This window comes from Sus scrofa, chromosome 4 (genome assembly GCF_054392235.1).
Source record: "Sus scrofa isolate SSC_HxYL_T2T_F1_AM1 chromosome 4, Sscrofa_HxYL_maternal_Yorkshire_Landrace_v2.0, whole genome shotgun sequence".
Classification (NCBI taxonomy): domain Eukaryota; kingdom Metazoa; phylum Chordata; class Mammalia; order Artiodactyla; family Suidae; genus Sus; species Sus scrofa.
Window position 1 is genome coordinate 135,081,305 of NC_139386.1, and position 18,243 is coordinate 135,099,547.

The following is an 18,243-nucleotide window of genomic DNA, read 5'->3' on the forward strand; positions in this document are numbered from 1 at the left end:
CAGTATGGTACTGGCACAAAAACAGAAATATAGATCAATGGAACAGGTTAGAAAGACCAGAAATAAACCCATAAACTAATCTATGACAAAGGAGGCGGGAATATACAATGGAGGAAAGACAGTCTGTTCAATAAGTGGTGCTGGGAAAAATGGACAGCTACATGTAAAAGAATGAAATTAGAACACTCTAACACCATATACAAAAACAAATTCAAAATAGATTGAAGATATAAATATAAGGCTGGATACTATAAAACTAGAGGAAAACATGTATAATATAAATACTCTTTGACATAAATTGCAGCAATGTCTTTTTGGATCCACCTCCCTGAATAATGAGAATAAAAGCAATAATAAGCAAATGGGACCTGATTAAAGGGTTAAAAACCTTTGCAAGGCAAAGGAAACCATTTTTTAAAAAACCATAAAACCACAGAATAGGAAAAAAATGCAAATGAAGCAACTGACAAGGAATTAATGTGCAAAATATACAAACATCTTACACAGCTTTATATTGACAAAACGACTCAATTAAACAATGGGCAAGAGATCCAAATAGACATTTCTCCAAAGAAGACAGACAGATGGTCAAGAAGCCCATGAAAATATGCTCAACATTGCTGATTATTAGAGAAATGCAAATCAAAACTATAATGAAGTACCACTGCACACCATCAGAATGGCCATAATTAAAAAGTACACAAATAGTAAATGCTGGAGAGGGTATGGAAAAAAGGGAAGCCTCCTACACTGTTTGTGGGAATGTAAATTGATACAGCCACTATGGAAAACAGTATGGAGGTTCCCCAAAAAAACTAAAAATAAATTTACCATATGATTCAGCAATCCCACTCCTGGGCATCTATCTGGAGGAAACCATAATTTGAAAAGATACATGCACCCCAATGTTCATTAAAGCCCTATTTACAATAGCCAAGACATGGAAGCACTCTCAGTATCTATTGACAGAAAAATGGATAAAGAGATGGTACACACATAGAAAGGAATATTACTCAGCCTTAAAAAAGAATGAAATAGAGTAGTATTTTCATTTACCATTCTATCCACAACACTTAGCTGCAAAGCATTGGTAAATAGTAGGCGCTTAATATTCTGACTGACTGATGGACTGGTGGCCCTTAGTGCTAAGATCCCTAAATTTGGGGTACAACAGTACAAAGCTTCTCAGCATGAATTCTGCTATGAATTGAGCATTAAGTATGTGCAGGAATGAGGCCAAGGACCTGCCATTATATAATGGGATTTACACAGCCCTTAGGGGTTGGTATTAGTATACCACTTTTACAAATGAGAAAAATAAGGTGTAACTTCTGTTGCTATTATACCAACGCCTAATTACAAAGAACTGTTTTAAAGTTTTTATGTTTATTAATTCAGCATATAGAGGTTAAACTTATTATAATATTTTTAGTGATATTTACAAAAAGCTTTACAATTGTATTACAAATTAAACCTCTTTTGCCTACATATTACTTTCCACAATTTCTACTCCTTCTCTACACTCTATTCAAAGTCGAGATTCTTGAAAGAATTGTTTACACACAATTTCTCTATTTCTTCACTCTGCACTTTTTCTTTATCAGTTTTTCTGTTGTTAAGGTCACTGATAACTGTGTTATTCATTGGTCACTTTTCAGCACTAATCAGAAACTGTTGACTGCTCCTTCTTGAATCACTCTTCTTTTCTCAATCTCACACATTTGAGTTTTCTCGTTTGTATTGAGAAGCTCTTTCTGTTTTTTTTTTTTTCCCCCTTGGGCAGTTCCTCTTCTTCAATAGCAAAACTATGTATATCATGTGGAAATTGGTAAGAATAGTATCTTAAATTGTTTTCATTTGGCTTTATGACTGAATCAGTAAATACAGAGTGTCAAAGGCTTACAAGATAGGGGTTTAAGTGGATAGGTGGGCACAATGCCACATGCCTGCAGTTCCTCATGGGGATGGGCCAGAAGCTCTGATACGTTTGTGATAACTCGATCAACTATTAGATCGTGAATGATGCCATAGGGCTGTAGCGGAAATCCCACGCAGAGCCTGTATGCAGCAGGTGCGATCCCTAGTTTATCCTGGACTATGGCCAGAGTTAGCTTTGTGGGCTTGAACTTTGTACATTTGCACAGTTCTCCATGCACAGAAGGTCCCGGAACTTCAGTGCTTTGCTGCTGCCATCTTGAAACCCTCATTACTTTTTGAACAGAGGCTGCTCATTTTCATTTAGCCCTGAGTCCTATAAATTTTGTAGCTTGTTCAGAATACAACAATGGTGGCCACTCATTTGTTTTTCTGATTCTTACTAATTCACAATTAGCTACTTGATTAGGTCCTGGAAACAGATCTGAACCAAGGCCTGACCTAGAAGGGGAGAGCCTACAGCCGAGACCCACCTGGGCATAGCTGTTGTACCAGAGCATCTGGGAGGGTACTAACTTGCCTGGTAGGCTTTGCCTCCAGAGCTGTGGGCCTGGTGGGTGGGAAGGACACAGGGAAAGTCTGGCTTGTGTATATTATTTCTGTCACCATCATAGGATTTCAAGCTTTTACTCCCCTCCGAGTAAAAGGCCAGCTGTCCTACAGTTACCCTTTCCCTACATTTTCTCCCTGTTCACCTGTACATGCATAGCTCTTAGCATTGCCTGAACAGGTGCCAGGCCACTAGAGGAACTAATTGTGCTGATGGACCTTCTGCCTCAATAGCACAGTTCCAGGTGCTCTACTGCGCTGCTCATTTCCAGTGAATTATACGGGAGTAAACCAGCACTCCTGGACATGAGGGTCTCCCACGTATTTCCTCTTCCTTAGCTTCCTTAACACTGTCTTCTATATCAAGGAAGTGCAGTAAACATGTCCTTATTCATTTCTATGTAGTACTATATAACCGAAGACCTTTGGCGAATATATAGTAAAGTCGATTTAAACCTAAAAGCACTAAGACCAAATTCATTTTCCCTCAGGTATTGCTTGTTTGCCTTCTTACAGTTGTGTTTTGACCACTCCAACAGTTTTAACTTCTTGATGAAATTTAAATTTTTATAGAAAACTTTTGTGTCAGATAATATACATGACCAAGTATGAATATGAAAAAGGATATTTTATTTCTCCCTTTTTGTGATAAAACAGTGAATAAATACAATTATTTAATATCGATTCACAATTTTTCAGATACCCCTGAATTTTATATTTAATCAAAGTAACCCTTCTGAAACTCTTAAAATTATTTGCATGAGTTCATGATCATATATCATAAATTTTAAAATTCAGAAACATCCTCTACTTTTGTTGTTGATGTTTTTTAAAACCCTGTTCTAGGTCTTCTAGTATTTCTATTCTTGTTTAAGATGCAAATGGTGACACTTAAAATCAGGCTCACGATTACTACAGAGCCAACCACTATCAGCACCAAGGTAGAGATGCTGACTCCGGATTTAGCAGGACCAGGATCTGGATGACTGTCGTCAGGACTGGGATCTGCTTCGGGAGTAAACAAAGCTACTTGCGCAATGTTGGATACTTTCGATGTCAAGTTGCTTTTATCCACACTTCGAATGGCAATGAATATGTGGGTTGCATTTTCTTCTGAGAGATTTCCTGGTTTGAATGCAAAGCTTTCCTTGGTGTTGGCCTCGCTTGGTAACAGAGCAGAAGTGTTTATTTGCAGAGCGTCGTCAAAATTATCCCTTAGATCCAAGAGACTTCCGCTTATTCTTATGATATACTGTTCAACTAAGAAAGAAAAAAGTTACATGTAGCTTAGAAACTAGAGCGTACCATAAGAAATTCCTTTTTTTTTTTGTCTTTTTGCCATTTCTTGGGCCGCTCTCGCGGCATATGGAGGTTCCCAGGCTAGGGGTCTAATCGGAGCCGTAGCCACCAGCCTACACCAGAGCCACAGCAACGTGGGATCCGAGCCGCGTCTGCGACCTACACCACAGTTCACGGCAACGCCGGATCTTTAACCCACTGAGCAAGGGCAGGGATCGAACCCGCAACCTCATGGTTCCTAGTCGGATTCGTTAACCACTGCGCCACCACGGGAACTCCAGAAATTCCTTTTTATTCATTCTCCTCAAAACTGTTAGTTAGCCAAGCTTATATTAATATCCAGAGCCTTATTTATTTTTCTATAAATACTGGATTCTGATTTTTAAACTCTGCCAAATGATCCCTTCTTTGTATGAAAAGTGGTATCAGGAAAAATGTGTCATATTTGATGATTCAAAACGAGATTATAAAATTAATACTTTTATAAGCTATTCATTGTACATTGTTTTCCTCTCACACACTCTTACACCCTTGCTTTTGCAACGAGCAACTTTCATTTAATCAACACCTTGTGACATTTCATCCTTACCTGTTCCAACATCAAAATCGTCTCCCGGTGCCGTCCATGTTATCCTGATCTCATCCTCATCTGAGGTGGCCTCCAGGTCTGTGATTTGACTCGGTGGGTAGAGGTCAGGCAAGGGGCCATTTGGAACATTTGAAACCACAAATGCACCTCCTATTGCTGTTCTGGTGAAACTCTCCAAATTTGTCTGAGTGTTCTCATCAATTTCAGGTCTTGGTGGATTCTCTTCAATTTCCCCTGCATGAACAATTCCTGGTATTTAATGGGCAAATCTGTACTAGTATTTTCAGAACTCAACGAATTGTATTTCCTAGCCCACATATTTCCCTTTTTTCCCCCCATATACACAGTCACATGTTACTAATTTTGGTGACAAGGTCATAAGCAGGCAATTCTTTCTCTAGCATCCTGGTCCGGGTACTGTAGGGTAGAACTGGATAATGAATTGCTTTGGAATTAAGGCTGCACTGAATGTGAATATTTTTATATAATTCAATATATGTCTTAAAAATAAAGGAATTGCTTTATTTCTCAAGTTATCTCCAAGCTGGGAAGAAAGCTGGGGAAATTGCTTCTGCTTCCCTCAACCACTTGGGCCAGGTTCCTCATTTCTTCCCTGTTACAAGAGTTAAGGGACATACTTTGGGTTCTACTCCAACTTCCAACAGAAAGCCCCTAAAAGTCACAAGGGGCAAGACAAAGGAAAGCTAACAAAAATACATTCTTAACCCTTATCATCACCTTCCTCTCCACATTTTTTTCTTTTGACTCAAAAACATTCCAACAATGTTAGCTCACTTATGTATCTTTCACAGCATATGTAATCTGAAGGATAGATGCTGCCTCTGGTTTGTACTTAGATATGTAGCATCTTAGCCTGTTTCCTTCATCCTGAGCTGAAAATGTGGCATGTTACTATTTTTATGTTTTTTGTTTTATAAATTTTGGGACCTAGAAGGGAGCTTAGAAGTCTGCCAATCTCACATCTATTTTTGATGTTTATTATTATTTTAAAAAATTGGAATGTAGCTGTCTCACAAAGTTGTGTTAATTTCAGGCATACAGAAAAGTAAATCAGTTATAAATATATGTCTGTCCATTCCTTCACAGATTCTTTTCCCATATAGGTTATTACACATTATTGAGTAAATTTCCCTGTGCCATACACTGGTTTCTTGTTATCCATCTATTTTACATATAATATCATGTATGTATCAATCACAACCACCTGATATGTCTCTCCCTCACCATGTTTCCCTGTGGTAAACATAAGTTTGGTCTCCAGTCTTTGAGTCTGTTTCTGTTTTGTAAATTCTACTGTATCATTTCTATTAGATTCCATATATTAGTGATCTTATATTTGTCTTTGTCTGACTTACTTCACTTAGTATGATAATTTCTATGTCCATCCATGCTGCTGCAAATGCCATTATTTCATTCATCATTATGGCTGAGTAATATTCCATTGTAATATGTATCACATCTTCTTTATCCATTCTTATGCTGATGAATATTTAGGTTGCTTCTCTGTCTTGGCTATTGTTAATAGTGCTGCAGTGGACATGGGGGTGGATCTTTTCAAATTGTGGTTTTCTCCAGATAGATGCCCAGAAGTAGGATTCCTGGATCATATGGTAGTTCTATTTTTAGTTTCTTAAGGAACCTCCATACTGTTCTCCATAGTGGTTGCACCAGCTTACATTGCATCAACAGTGTGAGAGGGTTCCTTTCTCTCCACAACCTCCCCAGCATTTATTGTTTGTAGACTTTTTCATGATGGCCATTCTGACTGGTGTGAGGTGATACTTCATTGTAGTTTTGATTTGCATTTGTCTAATAATTTGTGATGTTGAATATCTTTTTATGTGTTTTTTTGCCATCTGCCTGTCTTCTTTAGAGGAAAGTGTTTAAATCTTCTGACCATTTTTATTGGGTTGCTTTTTTTTTTTTTTTTTTTTTTTTACATAGAGCTGTATGAGATGTTTGTATATTTTGGAGATTAATCCCTTGTCGGTTTCTTCATTTGCAAGGATTTTTTTCCCATTCTTTGAGTTGTGTTTTCATTTTGTTAATGGTTTCCTTTTCTGGGTAAAGGTTTTAAGTTTAATTAGGTCCCATTTGTTTCTTTTGCTTTTATTTTCATTACTCTGGGATGTGGATCCAAAAGGACATTGCTGCTGTTTGTCTCAAAGAGTGTTCTAACTACATTTTCCTCTAAAAGTTTTATAGTATCTAGCCTTACATTTAGATCTTTAATCCATTTTGAGTTCAGTTTTTTGTAAGATGTTAGAGGATGTTCTAATTTTATTCTTTTACATGGAGTTGTCCAGTTTCCCAGCACCATGTTTTGAAAGACTGTCTTTTTTCCACTGTATATTCTTGCCTCCTTAGTCATAGATTAGTTATCTGTAGGTGCTTGGGTTTATTTCTGGTCTTTCTAACCTGTTCCATTGATCTGTATTTCTGGTTTTATGCCAGTATCACCCTGTTTTGATAACTGTAGCTTTGTAGTATAGTGTTAAGTCAGGGTGCCTAGATTCTTCCAGCTCTGTTTTTCTTTCTCAAGATTACATTGGCTATTTGGGGTCTTTTCTGTTTCCATAAAAATTTTGAATTTTTTTTGGTTCTAGTTCTGTAAAAAAAATTCATTGGGAATTTGATAGGGATTGCACTGAATCTATAGATTGCCTTGAGTAGTATAGTTATTTTGATGATATTGATTCTTCCAGTCCAAGAACATGAAATATCTTTTCATTTGTGTCATCTTTGATTTCTTTAAACAGCATCATAATTTTCAGAGTATACATCTTTTGCCTCCTTAGGTAGGTTTATTCCTAGGTACTTTATTCTTTTTGATGTGATGGCAAATGTGATTGTTTCTCTAATTTTTCTCTCTGATATTTTGTTGTTAGTGTATAGAGATGCAAGAGATTTCTGTGTGTTAATTTTGTATCCTGCAACTCTTCCTAATTCATTGATTGGCTCCAGTAATTTTCTAGCAGCTTCTTTTGGGTTTTCCACGTATAGTATCATGTCATCTGCAAATAGTGACAATTTTACTTCTTTTCCAATTTGGATTCCTTTTATTTATTTTTCTTCTCTGATTGCCATAGCTAGGCCTTCTAAAACTATGTTGAATGAAAGTGGTAAGAGTGGACATTCTTGTCTTCCAGCTGATCTTAGAGGAAATTCTTTCAGCTTTCCACCATTGAAAATGATGTTAGCTGTGGGTTTGTCATATGGCCTTTATTATGTTCAAGTAGTTTCCCTCTATGCCAACTTTCTGGAGAGTTTTTATCATAAATGGATGTTGAATTTTGTCCAAAGCTTTTTCAGCATGTATTGAGGTAACCGTAGAGTTTTTACTCTTCCGTTTGTTAATGTGGTTTATCACACTGATTGATTTGCGTATATTGAGAAGTCCTTTCAACCCTGGGATAAATCCCACTTGATCATGGTGTACGATCCTTTTCATGTATTGGTGTATTTGGTTTGCTCATATTTTGTTGATTATTCTGCATCTATGTTCATCAATGACATTGGCCTGTAGTTTTCCCTTTTTGGGGAGTGTTTTTATCTGGTTTTGATATCAAAGTGATGGTGGCCTCACAGAATGTGCTTGGGAGTGTTCCTTCATCTGCAAATTTTCAGAAGAATTTCAGAATGATAGGTGTTAACTTTTCTCCAAATGTTTGATAGAATGTGACTGTGAAGCCATCAGGTCCTGGACTTTTTTTTTAAGAAGTTTTTAAATCATATTTTCAATTTTACTACTTGCGGCTGGCTTATCTATATTTTCTCTTTCTTCCTGTTCAGTCTCGAAAGGTTGTACCTTTCTAAGAACTTGTCCATTTCTTCTAGGTTGTCCATTTTATTGGCATATAGTTGCTTGTAGTAGTCTCTTATGATCCTTTGTATTTCTGTGGTATCAGTTGTAATTACTCCTTTTTAATTTCTAATTTTTTTTTTTTTTTTTTTTTGTCTTTTGTCTTTTTGTCTTTTGTTGTTGTTGTTGTTGCTATTTCTTGGGCTGCTCCCGCGGCACATGGAGGTTCCCAGGCTAGGGGTTGAATCGGAGCTGCAGCCACCGGCCTACACCAGAGCCACAGCAACGCGGGATCCGAGCCGCGTCTGCAACCTACACCACAGCTCACGGCAACGCCGGATCGTTAACCCACTGAGCAAGGGCAGGGACCGAACCCGCAACCTCATGGTTCCTAGTCGGATTCGTTAACCACTGCACCACGACGGGAACTCCTTAATTTCTAATTTTATTGATTTGAATCCTCTCCCTTTTTTTTCTTGATGAGTTCGGCTAAAGGTTTATCAATTTTATCTTTTCAAAAAACTTAGGTTTTCATTTTATTCATATTTTCTATTGTTTTCTTCATCTCTATTTCATTTATTTCTGCCTGATTTTTATGATTTCTTTCCTTCTACTAACTTTGAGTTTTGGTTGTTCTTCTTTTGCTAGTTGCTTTAGGTGTGAGGTTGGGTTGTTTATGTGGGACTCTTCTTGTTTCTTGAGGTGAGATTGTATTGCTACACACTTACCTCTCAAAGCTGCTTTTGTTGTGTCCCATAGGTTTTGGGTCATTGTATCTTCATTATAATTTGTCAGTGGGTATTTTTTGATTTCCTCTTTGATTTCTTCAGTGATCGTTAGTTTAGTATCATATTGCTTAGTCTCCACTTGTTTGTGTTTTTTGCAGTTTTTTCTTGCAGTTGAATTCTAGTCTCACAGCATTGTGGTCAGGAGATTTCAGTTTTCTTTAATTTACTGAGGTTTGATTTATGGCACAAGATGTGGTCTCTTCTGGAGTGTGTCATATTACCATTGATAGAGGTAAGAGGCTCCAGCAAATATAATAATGGCTGACATTTACTGAATGCTTACTAGATGCCAGGCACTGGATTAAAGCTTAGATTAATTTGGAGGCAAACCATAGTATGACTGAGAACTTCATTCCAGAAATGGGAAAAGCTATACTTTGAGTTGTAAAATACTTGAAGCCTTAATCATATCAACTCTCAATTACTCAGGACATCACTTAGTTTCAGATATTATGTTACTCACCATTCACTACCCAGCCTGGTATATATGCAGCTCTATTCAATGGATGCCTTAAGTTTCGTGTGACAGCACTTGCTCCTCCAAGAGCCCGTACTTTTAAGCTATATCTGCCATTTTCTGAATAAGCCGTAAAATATCTTGAGTAGACGCCATCATTCTTGATAGAATCAGCACCTTGTTACCGAAGTGAAAGAATAAATTACTATTTTAAAGAAAATGAGAAATTTAAGCATTTTCTAAGCCAAGCATATGGGCTTTAGAAGCATATCCACTTGATTGGGCTTCCTACTTTGTGATTGACCCTTTAGAAAATATTTCCATTTTGCTCTGCCATCCAGTATCTCGTTGGATTGATTTCCTAGAGTCATTTTGTATCTATAGATACACATCTATATGTGTGATATTACATATGCATATATGATATTACCCACACTTACACACCGATAGCTGTGTATGTATAAGTACTTTCATCTTTTCCACTTATATGCCCGTTACTATAGTGCTCTTACCATTTCACAGCCTAATGGTTTGCTTGCAGCTCTTACTTTACCTAAATATAATTATGTCATCTCTCTATTCAAATGAAAAGGGTCCCCACTAAAGGAAAAGTATCTCTTTTTTTGTCCTTTTAGGGCCACCACCCATGGCATATGGAGGTTCTCAGGCTAGGGGTTGAATCAGAGCTGGAGATGCTGGCCTACACCACAGCCAGGGCAACACGGGATCCGAACTGCATCTGAGACCTACACCACAGCTCATGGCAATGCCAGATTCTTAACCCACTGAGCAAGGCCAGGGGTTGAACCTGCATCCTCATGGATCCTAGTCAGGTTCGTTAACTGCTGAGCCACGATGGGAACTCCCCAAAAAAGTATCTTTGACAGAGCATGACTAACACTGTGTGTCCTGCTCCCGCCCAGTCAGATCTGGTATTTGATGATGGCCAGTGACGTCCCCCCTCTCTTACTGCAGGTCTGCCTGCCCTTGGGCCTCAGTTCCCAAGACTGTATGTGAATTTTCCCAACTGTTGGGAAATTACTCTTGACCCCCCTCCCTTCCAGGGCCCCAAATTATACCACTTAATTCCATACTATTGCTAGTGTTTCATTCTCTCTGGCCAGACTTTCTGGATGACGTGCCCCTAAGAAACAAATACTTAGTGTTCTTTATGTTGCCCCCAATCTCTTGAAGGGGGCCTTACTATATGATGACAGATGTTGCTTGTCTAGATGACAAACAATAATGACCGTAAATAACACTTATTGAGTGCTTACCATGTGCGAGACTTCAAATCATTTTGTAGGTGTTACCTGGATGGAATGAATGTCCTGCTTGTCTTGCTGTTTATCCATAATCTGTACCGATTCTTCTGGCTCCTGTCCCTCTGCCCCACACTGCCACAGGGACCCCATAACATATGAAAATATAGCTTTATTCAGAAAAACCTGTTAGGTACCTGCACCGTTATCCAAAAGTTCCAAAACTTCTCTTTTCCCAGTATTTGATTCAATGAAAGCAGTCACACCGGCTCCGAGAATGGGGATATACCCTTGTAGAATTTCTGCATAGACAATCATCGGGCTGGGGAAGCTGCTTGTGTCTTTATTCATTTTAGCATTCACTGTGATTGGGGGCACAGCAGAATTTGATGCCTGTGAATTTACTGTAATTGTTAATGTTTCTGCGTTTGCTTTTGCTTGAAGACTGTAAGTCCAAACACCCACCTAAAAATTCAGGGGAAATATATTAAGTATCCAAGATCAAACTATGTTCTGGGTTTCCATTATCTCACTTTAAAATAGATTTTATAAGTGTGTTTCATAATACACATGGTTTTGAGAGTTTGAAGTTTTGAGGGAAAAGGATAAGACCTGAGGCAGCCTGGGCAGGTCATCCTGACTGTCATGTTGCTTAGTGTCCAAACGCTGTGGAATCTCAGCTGGGAAAGATGGGTTTTGAAAAGTTTGCCCTGTTTTTCACCTTGCTCTTTGACCTGAAATCCCACAGGTCCTATGATCTGGTGGTACCCAGCGATGAATGTGTTGCTATCTACACACCATGTTGCCTCTTCAAAATTATTCTTAGTCTACCTAATTTTTCCCTTCTTTTCCTTCCTCCTAATTAATAAGTTATTTTCGTTTTCTTACCCCTGTAATCTTAAGGACCATGACACATAGAAAGCATATTCTATTTTATCTTAATTTTGAAGATAATGCAAGTATTGGCACGCACATTTATGATATCAAAGAATGTACTTTCAGCTATATGACAATTTACACGGACGTCTGCAAGCTGCTTGCTTGCTTACCTTTGCAGTTCCTGGAATACTGAGATGGGCCATTTTGGAAACGGCATCCACTGTGAAGCTTCCCATCAGTGTTCCATTGGGATCCAAGAGAGAAATATCGGGACGTTGTTGGACCCATGTGACAAGAAAGAATGTGTCCTTTCCCACGGTGCTGTCAATTATCACAGTGCCATTCAACCACTCATTACTGTTGAGTTTCAGTCCTTTGCTTTCAAGCTGTTTATGTATATTAAAAAATTAATGACTGGAGAATAGAGTGATTTTATTTTTTCTTTCTTTAGCATAGTTCCTACTTTCTAGCCTGAGAACAAACTTAAGTATGTCATACCACCTTAGTCTTGTGGTCTCTCTGAAAGGTCATTGAAATGTGACAGTTGACAGTCAGAAAATGTGGAAATATAGAGTCTGAGAACAGGATGGCATATAATAAAAGCATTGGAGCAGGGGACTGGGCTGTACAGTTAGAGGTATGGCCCTATTATTATTGTCCAGTTGTCTTGGCAAAGACTTCAGGCTTTAGCATTAGTGGGTGCTACAACCTTAGAGAAGGGTTTGCAGAGGTGTGTGTGTGTGTGTGTGTGTGTGTGTGTGTGCACGTGCACACTGCTCTCAGTTTGCCCATCTTCATGATGATCTAAAAGAAAAGAAATCCTTGACGATGGTGACTTAACTATTTGTTAGAGACACAGTAAGGGAGGGCCCTGAAGAGAGAAAATCAGCACCAGCAAATAATGAGACAAGCTCTTAGGGCTATTCTCCTGATGTGAAGTCTTGAAGTAAGTTTCCACACATTAGAGAGCATGTAGCACTAGGGGGTAAATGTGGAAAGAGGGAAAACCAATGTCTCTGAAAGTTGGAATCAAAAAGAGAAGTGAAAGATAGGACTTTTTTCTGAGAGGTGCTAAAAGGAAAGTTCTTTGAGTCTTTGTGGACATTCTCAGCAAGGAGAGCCAGCTTTATCCACTGACCAAAAAGTTCTTCCTCCAGAGGTGTCACTTGAGGAGCGATGAGCAATCCCACTTCCACATCGCACAGTGCTGATAGTAGGACAAGCGTTCTGCCATTGAACCTGATGGCTCGGTCGTGTGTTAAGTGGGCGTATCTAAGTCGGCAAGGCATTACTATCAGAGTCGAATTGGGATGTGAATGACAGTTTTAGCCTTCTCCTCGGGAAGGTTTAAGAAGGCAGAAGGCTCAACCTCATCATAGTACTGTGGGAAAACAACTAAATAAAGGGTGAGATGAGGTCTTCCCTCTATATCCCAGCAACACCGTCCAAATCCAAGTTCCTATCCACTCGGATTGTTATAACATGCCTCTGTCTTGTCACTATTCTCTCCCAAGAGGTGCCCACGCACATAAATCCAGGTTCACCTTTCAAAATGTGCTTTCCTTTTATTATTTCTCTATTTGCGAACCTTTAGGCATTTCATGTGAGTGGATCCGAACTTTCTGCCTCACCCTTCCATTCTCAAAACTTCAAAGTTTATACCTTCTGCATGCAAATGTCTGTTTTGTAACGGATCTCCCATTCTTCTCGTATATTTTAAAATTCCTTTGGAATATTCCATTTTAGTATCCTACCATTCACTCAATTACCAAGATTACAACAAAACACAAAATAATATCCTCAAAATCAGTTATCTCTCCTTACTTGTCAGTTTTACTCAATTTTCTATCATTATTCTCTCAGTCAACCATGGTGAAACCCTCAGATATAAGCTTTATTCTCCTTCAGTTTATTTTATGCATGCTACCAACCTAGATCTCAGACCAGTGTTTAATCTGAATGCGGAGTGAAGCTTCAAACCAGATCCCTAATCAGTCTGCATGTATTATCCTAACCTTACATCCTATAACTGCAGTCCTCCTCATTGTCTGAGAGTAGAGGAAACTAGGTTTGTTCAGGTGATCATGGCAGGTTTTAATGTAGGCAGTTGACTTGAATCGGAAGTTGGAAGACAGATGTCTTGGCTAAAGTCACGTGATACTGACTTGGAATGGATATAGATGGAAATAGAATGTTGTAATAATATATTTTGAAGAAAATAGGCTGTGTTGACATTTTACACAGGACATAAAAAAGAAGAATCAATTTACTAAAAGCTTTTCAGTGTAAGAATCAGAAAATAGTGGTGTTACTGAAACTCAGATGAGAAAAGGAGTTGAGGTGAATAGAGAGAAGAAAGGTGAATAAAACAAAAAGCTAGTGGAAAGAGTGATTGAAGAGTTAAGATAAATCTTATGCCTATAGATAGGCAATGACTGTTCAGTCCATTTATCATGAAAATTTATTTCTAAGATACATTCCTTCTACTTACAAACCACATTATTGATTTCATTTATCTAATTTAAATATAGCAGAAAAGTTGGGGAACTTGGAAGCATGAGCTTTTTAATGCATTCATAGAAAACTTGATTCTATATTATTGGACAAAGTCAATTTTTGGTGGAAAGTTTAACATTATTAGGATTTGATTTCATCCCTTAACTAAATCCTATGAGAAAGGAAAAATACATCTGATATTTCACTGCTTATATCACCATTTTACAGTTAATTTGGTCACATCTAAAGGATAATTTCTACCTAAGACTGATCTTTAAAATTTTAGTTAAAACTTACTTTAAGAAAAACATAGGACTCAAAGCTTATATCATCCAATTATTTTTGTTGGTTATGGGTAAATGCAAATAAAACCCCAAGGACTTTGAACTCTGACCTGAAGAGACTGCTGAGAGATATCGGTGTTTCCTGATGCGAGAGCCCCAAAAGCATCAATGAGGCCATTGTTCTCGGCTTCATCTGTAGCATAAAAATGGACTCCTCCTAAAAGGTAAATATATTAACTGGGTTGCTTTCTAGAAAATAAGTATTTTTCACATTTTAGTGATTAATAAGCTAACGCGGTAAGCAAAATCCTTGTTTCAGTATGTATTATTAAAATGGACCCCCCCAAAAAAAATGGACCCAAATCAGAGAGGTGTAAAGATGACTTCAGAAATGTTAATTTATATAGTCAGAACTAGGGAGTTCCCATTGCGGCTTAGCGGGTTGAGAACCTGACTAATAGCCACGAGGACATGGACTCCATCCTTGGCCTCACTCAGTGGATTAAGGATCTGGCATTGCCGTGAGCTGTGGTGCAGGTCACAGATGTGGCTTGAATCCCTCATTGCTGTAGTGTAGGACAGCAGCTGCAGCTCCAATTTGATTCCTAGCCTGGGAACTTCCATATGCCGCAGGTTATAAATAAATAAATAAATAGTCATAACTAGAAAGGTATAAAATACCTTCAACCCCACTTACAGAAATCTTCTATTCTGAAAATCATTAAATAATCATAGAATACAAAAGAAGACATTACAGTTCTATTAAAGCTCACAGACTTCATACAGCCCTTTGGGGGAATTATTCAGTTTCACTTAAGATACAGTTCTAACAGTGTCAGCTTTCAGGTTTTCCAGCCACAGTGGATTAGAATCAGAACATCAGAAAGGTTAAAGAGCTTTCATATGGAGGTATCCTGACGACAGCTGGCAATGAGGAGATAGGAAAATGGTCAGCAACAGAGACAAATCCACAAAAGCACTGCTTTTAGGTGGACGCTTTGAACAGAAATAAAACTTTGCAGTGGCTATGAAAAATTACTTTGTAATGATAGTAGTTTGTATAATTAAGTATTAAAAAGCCAGTACGTATTAGATAACATTAGAGGTTTGAGTCAATGCAATAACTGATATTCACAGCGTTATAAATCATGCATTCTCAACTGTGTGTAAGAAGCCCTGGAAACACGTAGTCTGTTTCATCACATCCCTGTATCTAAGACAATACCTACCCCACAGTTAATCTAGAAACGATGTTTTCGGCTGAGCTTGTTGAGCCCTCCCCTTGCCCCGCAGTCTGGGTCCTGGTCACGGGATCTCTCGCAGCCCATCCGTGTGCCTTTTGCGTTTTCATCCCAATGCGACTTTTGGGTCACGACCTGCTCGTTTCCCTCCCCTCTTTCCTCCAGTAAAAGGAAGCCCCTCATTCGGTGTCCAGCTCCAGTGTCACCTCGTCTCTCATGCCGTCTTCCCCGACTCTACAGCCCTGGCAGAATTAAAGGCTTCCTCTGCTCACATAGTGCTGACTCCTGTGCACGTCTCCTGTTATGAAGGAGTGTTTTCTGATTATGCTGCTTATTAGTAGTTTTATCTGTCTCTCCAGCCGGCTGGACTGGGAGGGCCTTGAGAAGAGAAATCAGTGTGGTTTAACTCTGATCCCAGGCTGCTGGCACAGCACCTGCCGAGCAGGAGCTCAAGAGAAGTTGAGTTGTCTGTCGCCCTGTACACTTCTGCACTGCTCTCAAAGAACTAGAATATCTGTCACATTTTACCTGTTGCCGTGCTCATCTCTATGACTGCTTTATCAGCACTTGGTCCCAGAGCAATAAAATGAATGATGGCCCCACTTTGTTTCACTTCATTGACACAAGCACCTGCAGTGTTATCTTCTCCATCAGTCAGCAGCACTATTTCAGATCCATCTGTGTGTGAGTAAAGTTTTCTAACCACCTGCAGATATAACCAGAGCATTATTACAAGTGTCCCTAGATCAAAAGGACTTATGGAAGATTAGGGAAAATGTACATAGAAAATAAAGTGTGCAGGAAAAGAGAGCGCTTTTTAAAAATCTTAGAATCTGCAGTCAAAAATTTCGCTCAGGGAACTTAAACATATCTTTATTTCCTGTCCACTTGCTGTAGGGAATGTTTGCTCAAATGAAGTTTTTTGGGAGCAGGGCCATGGATAGTTCTACTTGGGTTAATTGTCATTGACATCTCAGTCTGGGGACTCAGGGCAACCAGACACCAAAATATAATGGCAGAGTGTGACACTAAATATTTTATGCTGTCTTTGACTAGAGTGCCTCCAACAAGCCTTCCGTGTATAAAGTCTGTTGCACTTACAGCTGGAGGCATTAAGAGTCCACCTCAGGAGTTCCCTCCGTGGCACAGTGGGTTAATGATTTGGCTCCTCTCTGTGGAGGCGCCAGTTCCATCCCTGGCCCAGCTCTGTGGGTTAAGGATCCAGCGTTGCTGCAGTCGTAGGTCACAGCCCTGGCTCCGATTCAGTCTCTGGCCTGGGAACTTCCATATGTCACGGGGCAGCTGAAGAGTCCACTCCAACTTTTTTTTAAGTTAATGATTCCAAATTAGGGACCTCTCAGATGTTTATAAGGAAAAGATGGAAAATTCTAAGCAGGTCAAGGTCAGGGATCTTGCTATATAGTCACCTCTAATATTTACAAGCAGAAAACTAAGCATATTGGTGGTGCTCCAAGAATACACGACTGATTGAAATTGAGCTCCTTTCCTTTCTGCCTGAGCCACTGGTTCCTTCTCACCCTTCAAATCCTAGCTTAAACGTCACCTTAGAGAGAGCCTAGATGGGCCCTGTACCTAAAGTCGGGGTGCCATTGTCTTCCTGGTTACTCTGTTACACCACTCTGCATAGTTCCTGCTCATCCCATTCTCCACAGTCCTCGGTTATTGCTGAGGGAAACTGATTGATTGATTGATTATTGTCTGTTCCCCACTGGATTGGCATGCAAGCTTTGCTTGGCACATAAATAAATATTTGTGGAATAAAAATATACCGTGTTAGCTCTCGGCTCCCCATAATAAATATATGTTGAATGAATTATAATGGTATAGCTTCCACTATCCCATTATACCAATGAAGTAATTGAAGACTAGTGAAGTGACGAATCATGCTTGGGGCAGAAAGCTGGTACGTGGTAGTTGGAGTTTGAACCCAGGACTTCATGTTAGAAGGCTACAGCAGGAATGCCATGCACCTTATAAAAAGGGAGATTTAATAGGTTCAGAAGTAGCAGGACAGTTCACGTGAAGGAGCAAGGACTTCGTAAAATTAGTAGGATTTTAACAGCAGGATTTCCAACAACGGAAGGAAGGAAACATTTAAGGCAGAGAAATTGCATGAGGAGAGGTATGGAGGCTGTTGGTACATAGTGAGCTGGCAGAACAGTTTGTACATAAATTGCTGGGAGCAGAGAGCATTGGGAGGGGAGAAGTGAGAAAAAAGTGAGGGCAAGTTTATCAGAGAATGAGAAGCTCTTAAATAGCATCAGACAGAGGAGTTCAGACTTAATTGTATAAATTATTAGCAGACAGTGAAGATTTCTAATCAGAAAAATGACGCAATTGATATTAACTCTGAACTGAAGATCATTTGGATAAAAATGAGACTCATAATAATAGTTATGGTGAATTATATACTTGCTGTGTAATGAATACTGTTCGAGGTGTGAACATGTAATATTTCACTGGTCCCACAGTAATCCTGAGATAGGCATTCTTACCTGCCTATAGTTTATAGATAAAGCCTTGAGAATCCAAAGCGACTGAAAACTGGCCTAGATCCCGGAGCTAGGAAGGAGTAGAGCCCGTACTCTGATGTTAAAACTCCTGCTTCCGTTCTGACCGG

The 18,243-nt window shown here is 39.0% G+C and overlaps 2 protein-coding genes across 7 annotated transcripts in view; one reads left to right on the forward strand and one right to left on the reverse strand.

Annotated features, from left to right (window-relative positions):
- Window positions 1-18,243, forward strand: part of ODF2L (outer dense fiber of sperm tails 2 like) — a 604,788-nt gene that overhangs the window by 356,944 nt on the left and 229,601 nt on the right. The window lies entirely within an intron of this gene.
- CLCA4 (calcium-activated chloride channel regulator 4) overlaps window positions 3,094-18,243 on the reverse strand; it is a 38,637-nt gene continuing 23,487 nt past the window's right edge. For both annotated transcript variants that reach the window (XM_085024207.1, XM_085024206.1), the window contains 7 exons: window positions 16,131-16,308; window positions 14,472-14,578; window positions 11,752-11,967; window positions 10,900-11,167; window positions 9,447-9,617; window positions 4,373-4,606; window positions 3,094-3,744 (listed from right to left, as the gene is read on the reverse strand). In XM_085024207.1, the coding sequence (XP_084880333.1) occupies window positions 3,314-3,744; window positions 4,373-4,606; window positions 9,447-9,617; window positions 10,900-11,167; window positions 11,752-11,967; window positions 14,472-14,578; window positions 16,131-16,308 (1,605 nt within the window). In that variant the 3' untranslated portion in view covers window positions 3,094-3,313. The remainder of the gene's footprint in view (window positions 3,745-4,372; window positions 4,607-9,446; window positions 9,618-10,899; window positions 11,168-11,751; window positions 11,968-14,471; window positions 14,579-16,130; window positions 16,309-18,243) is intronic.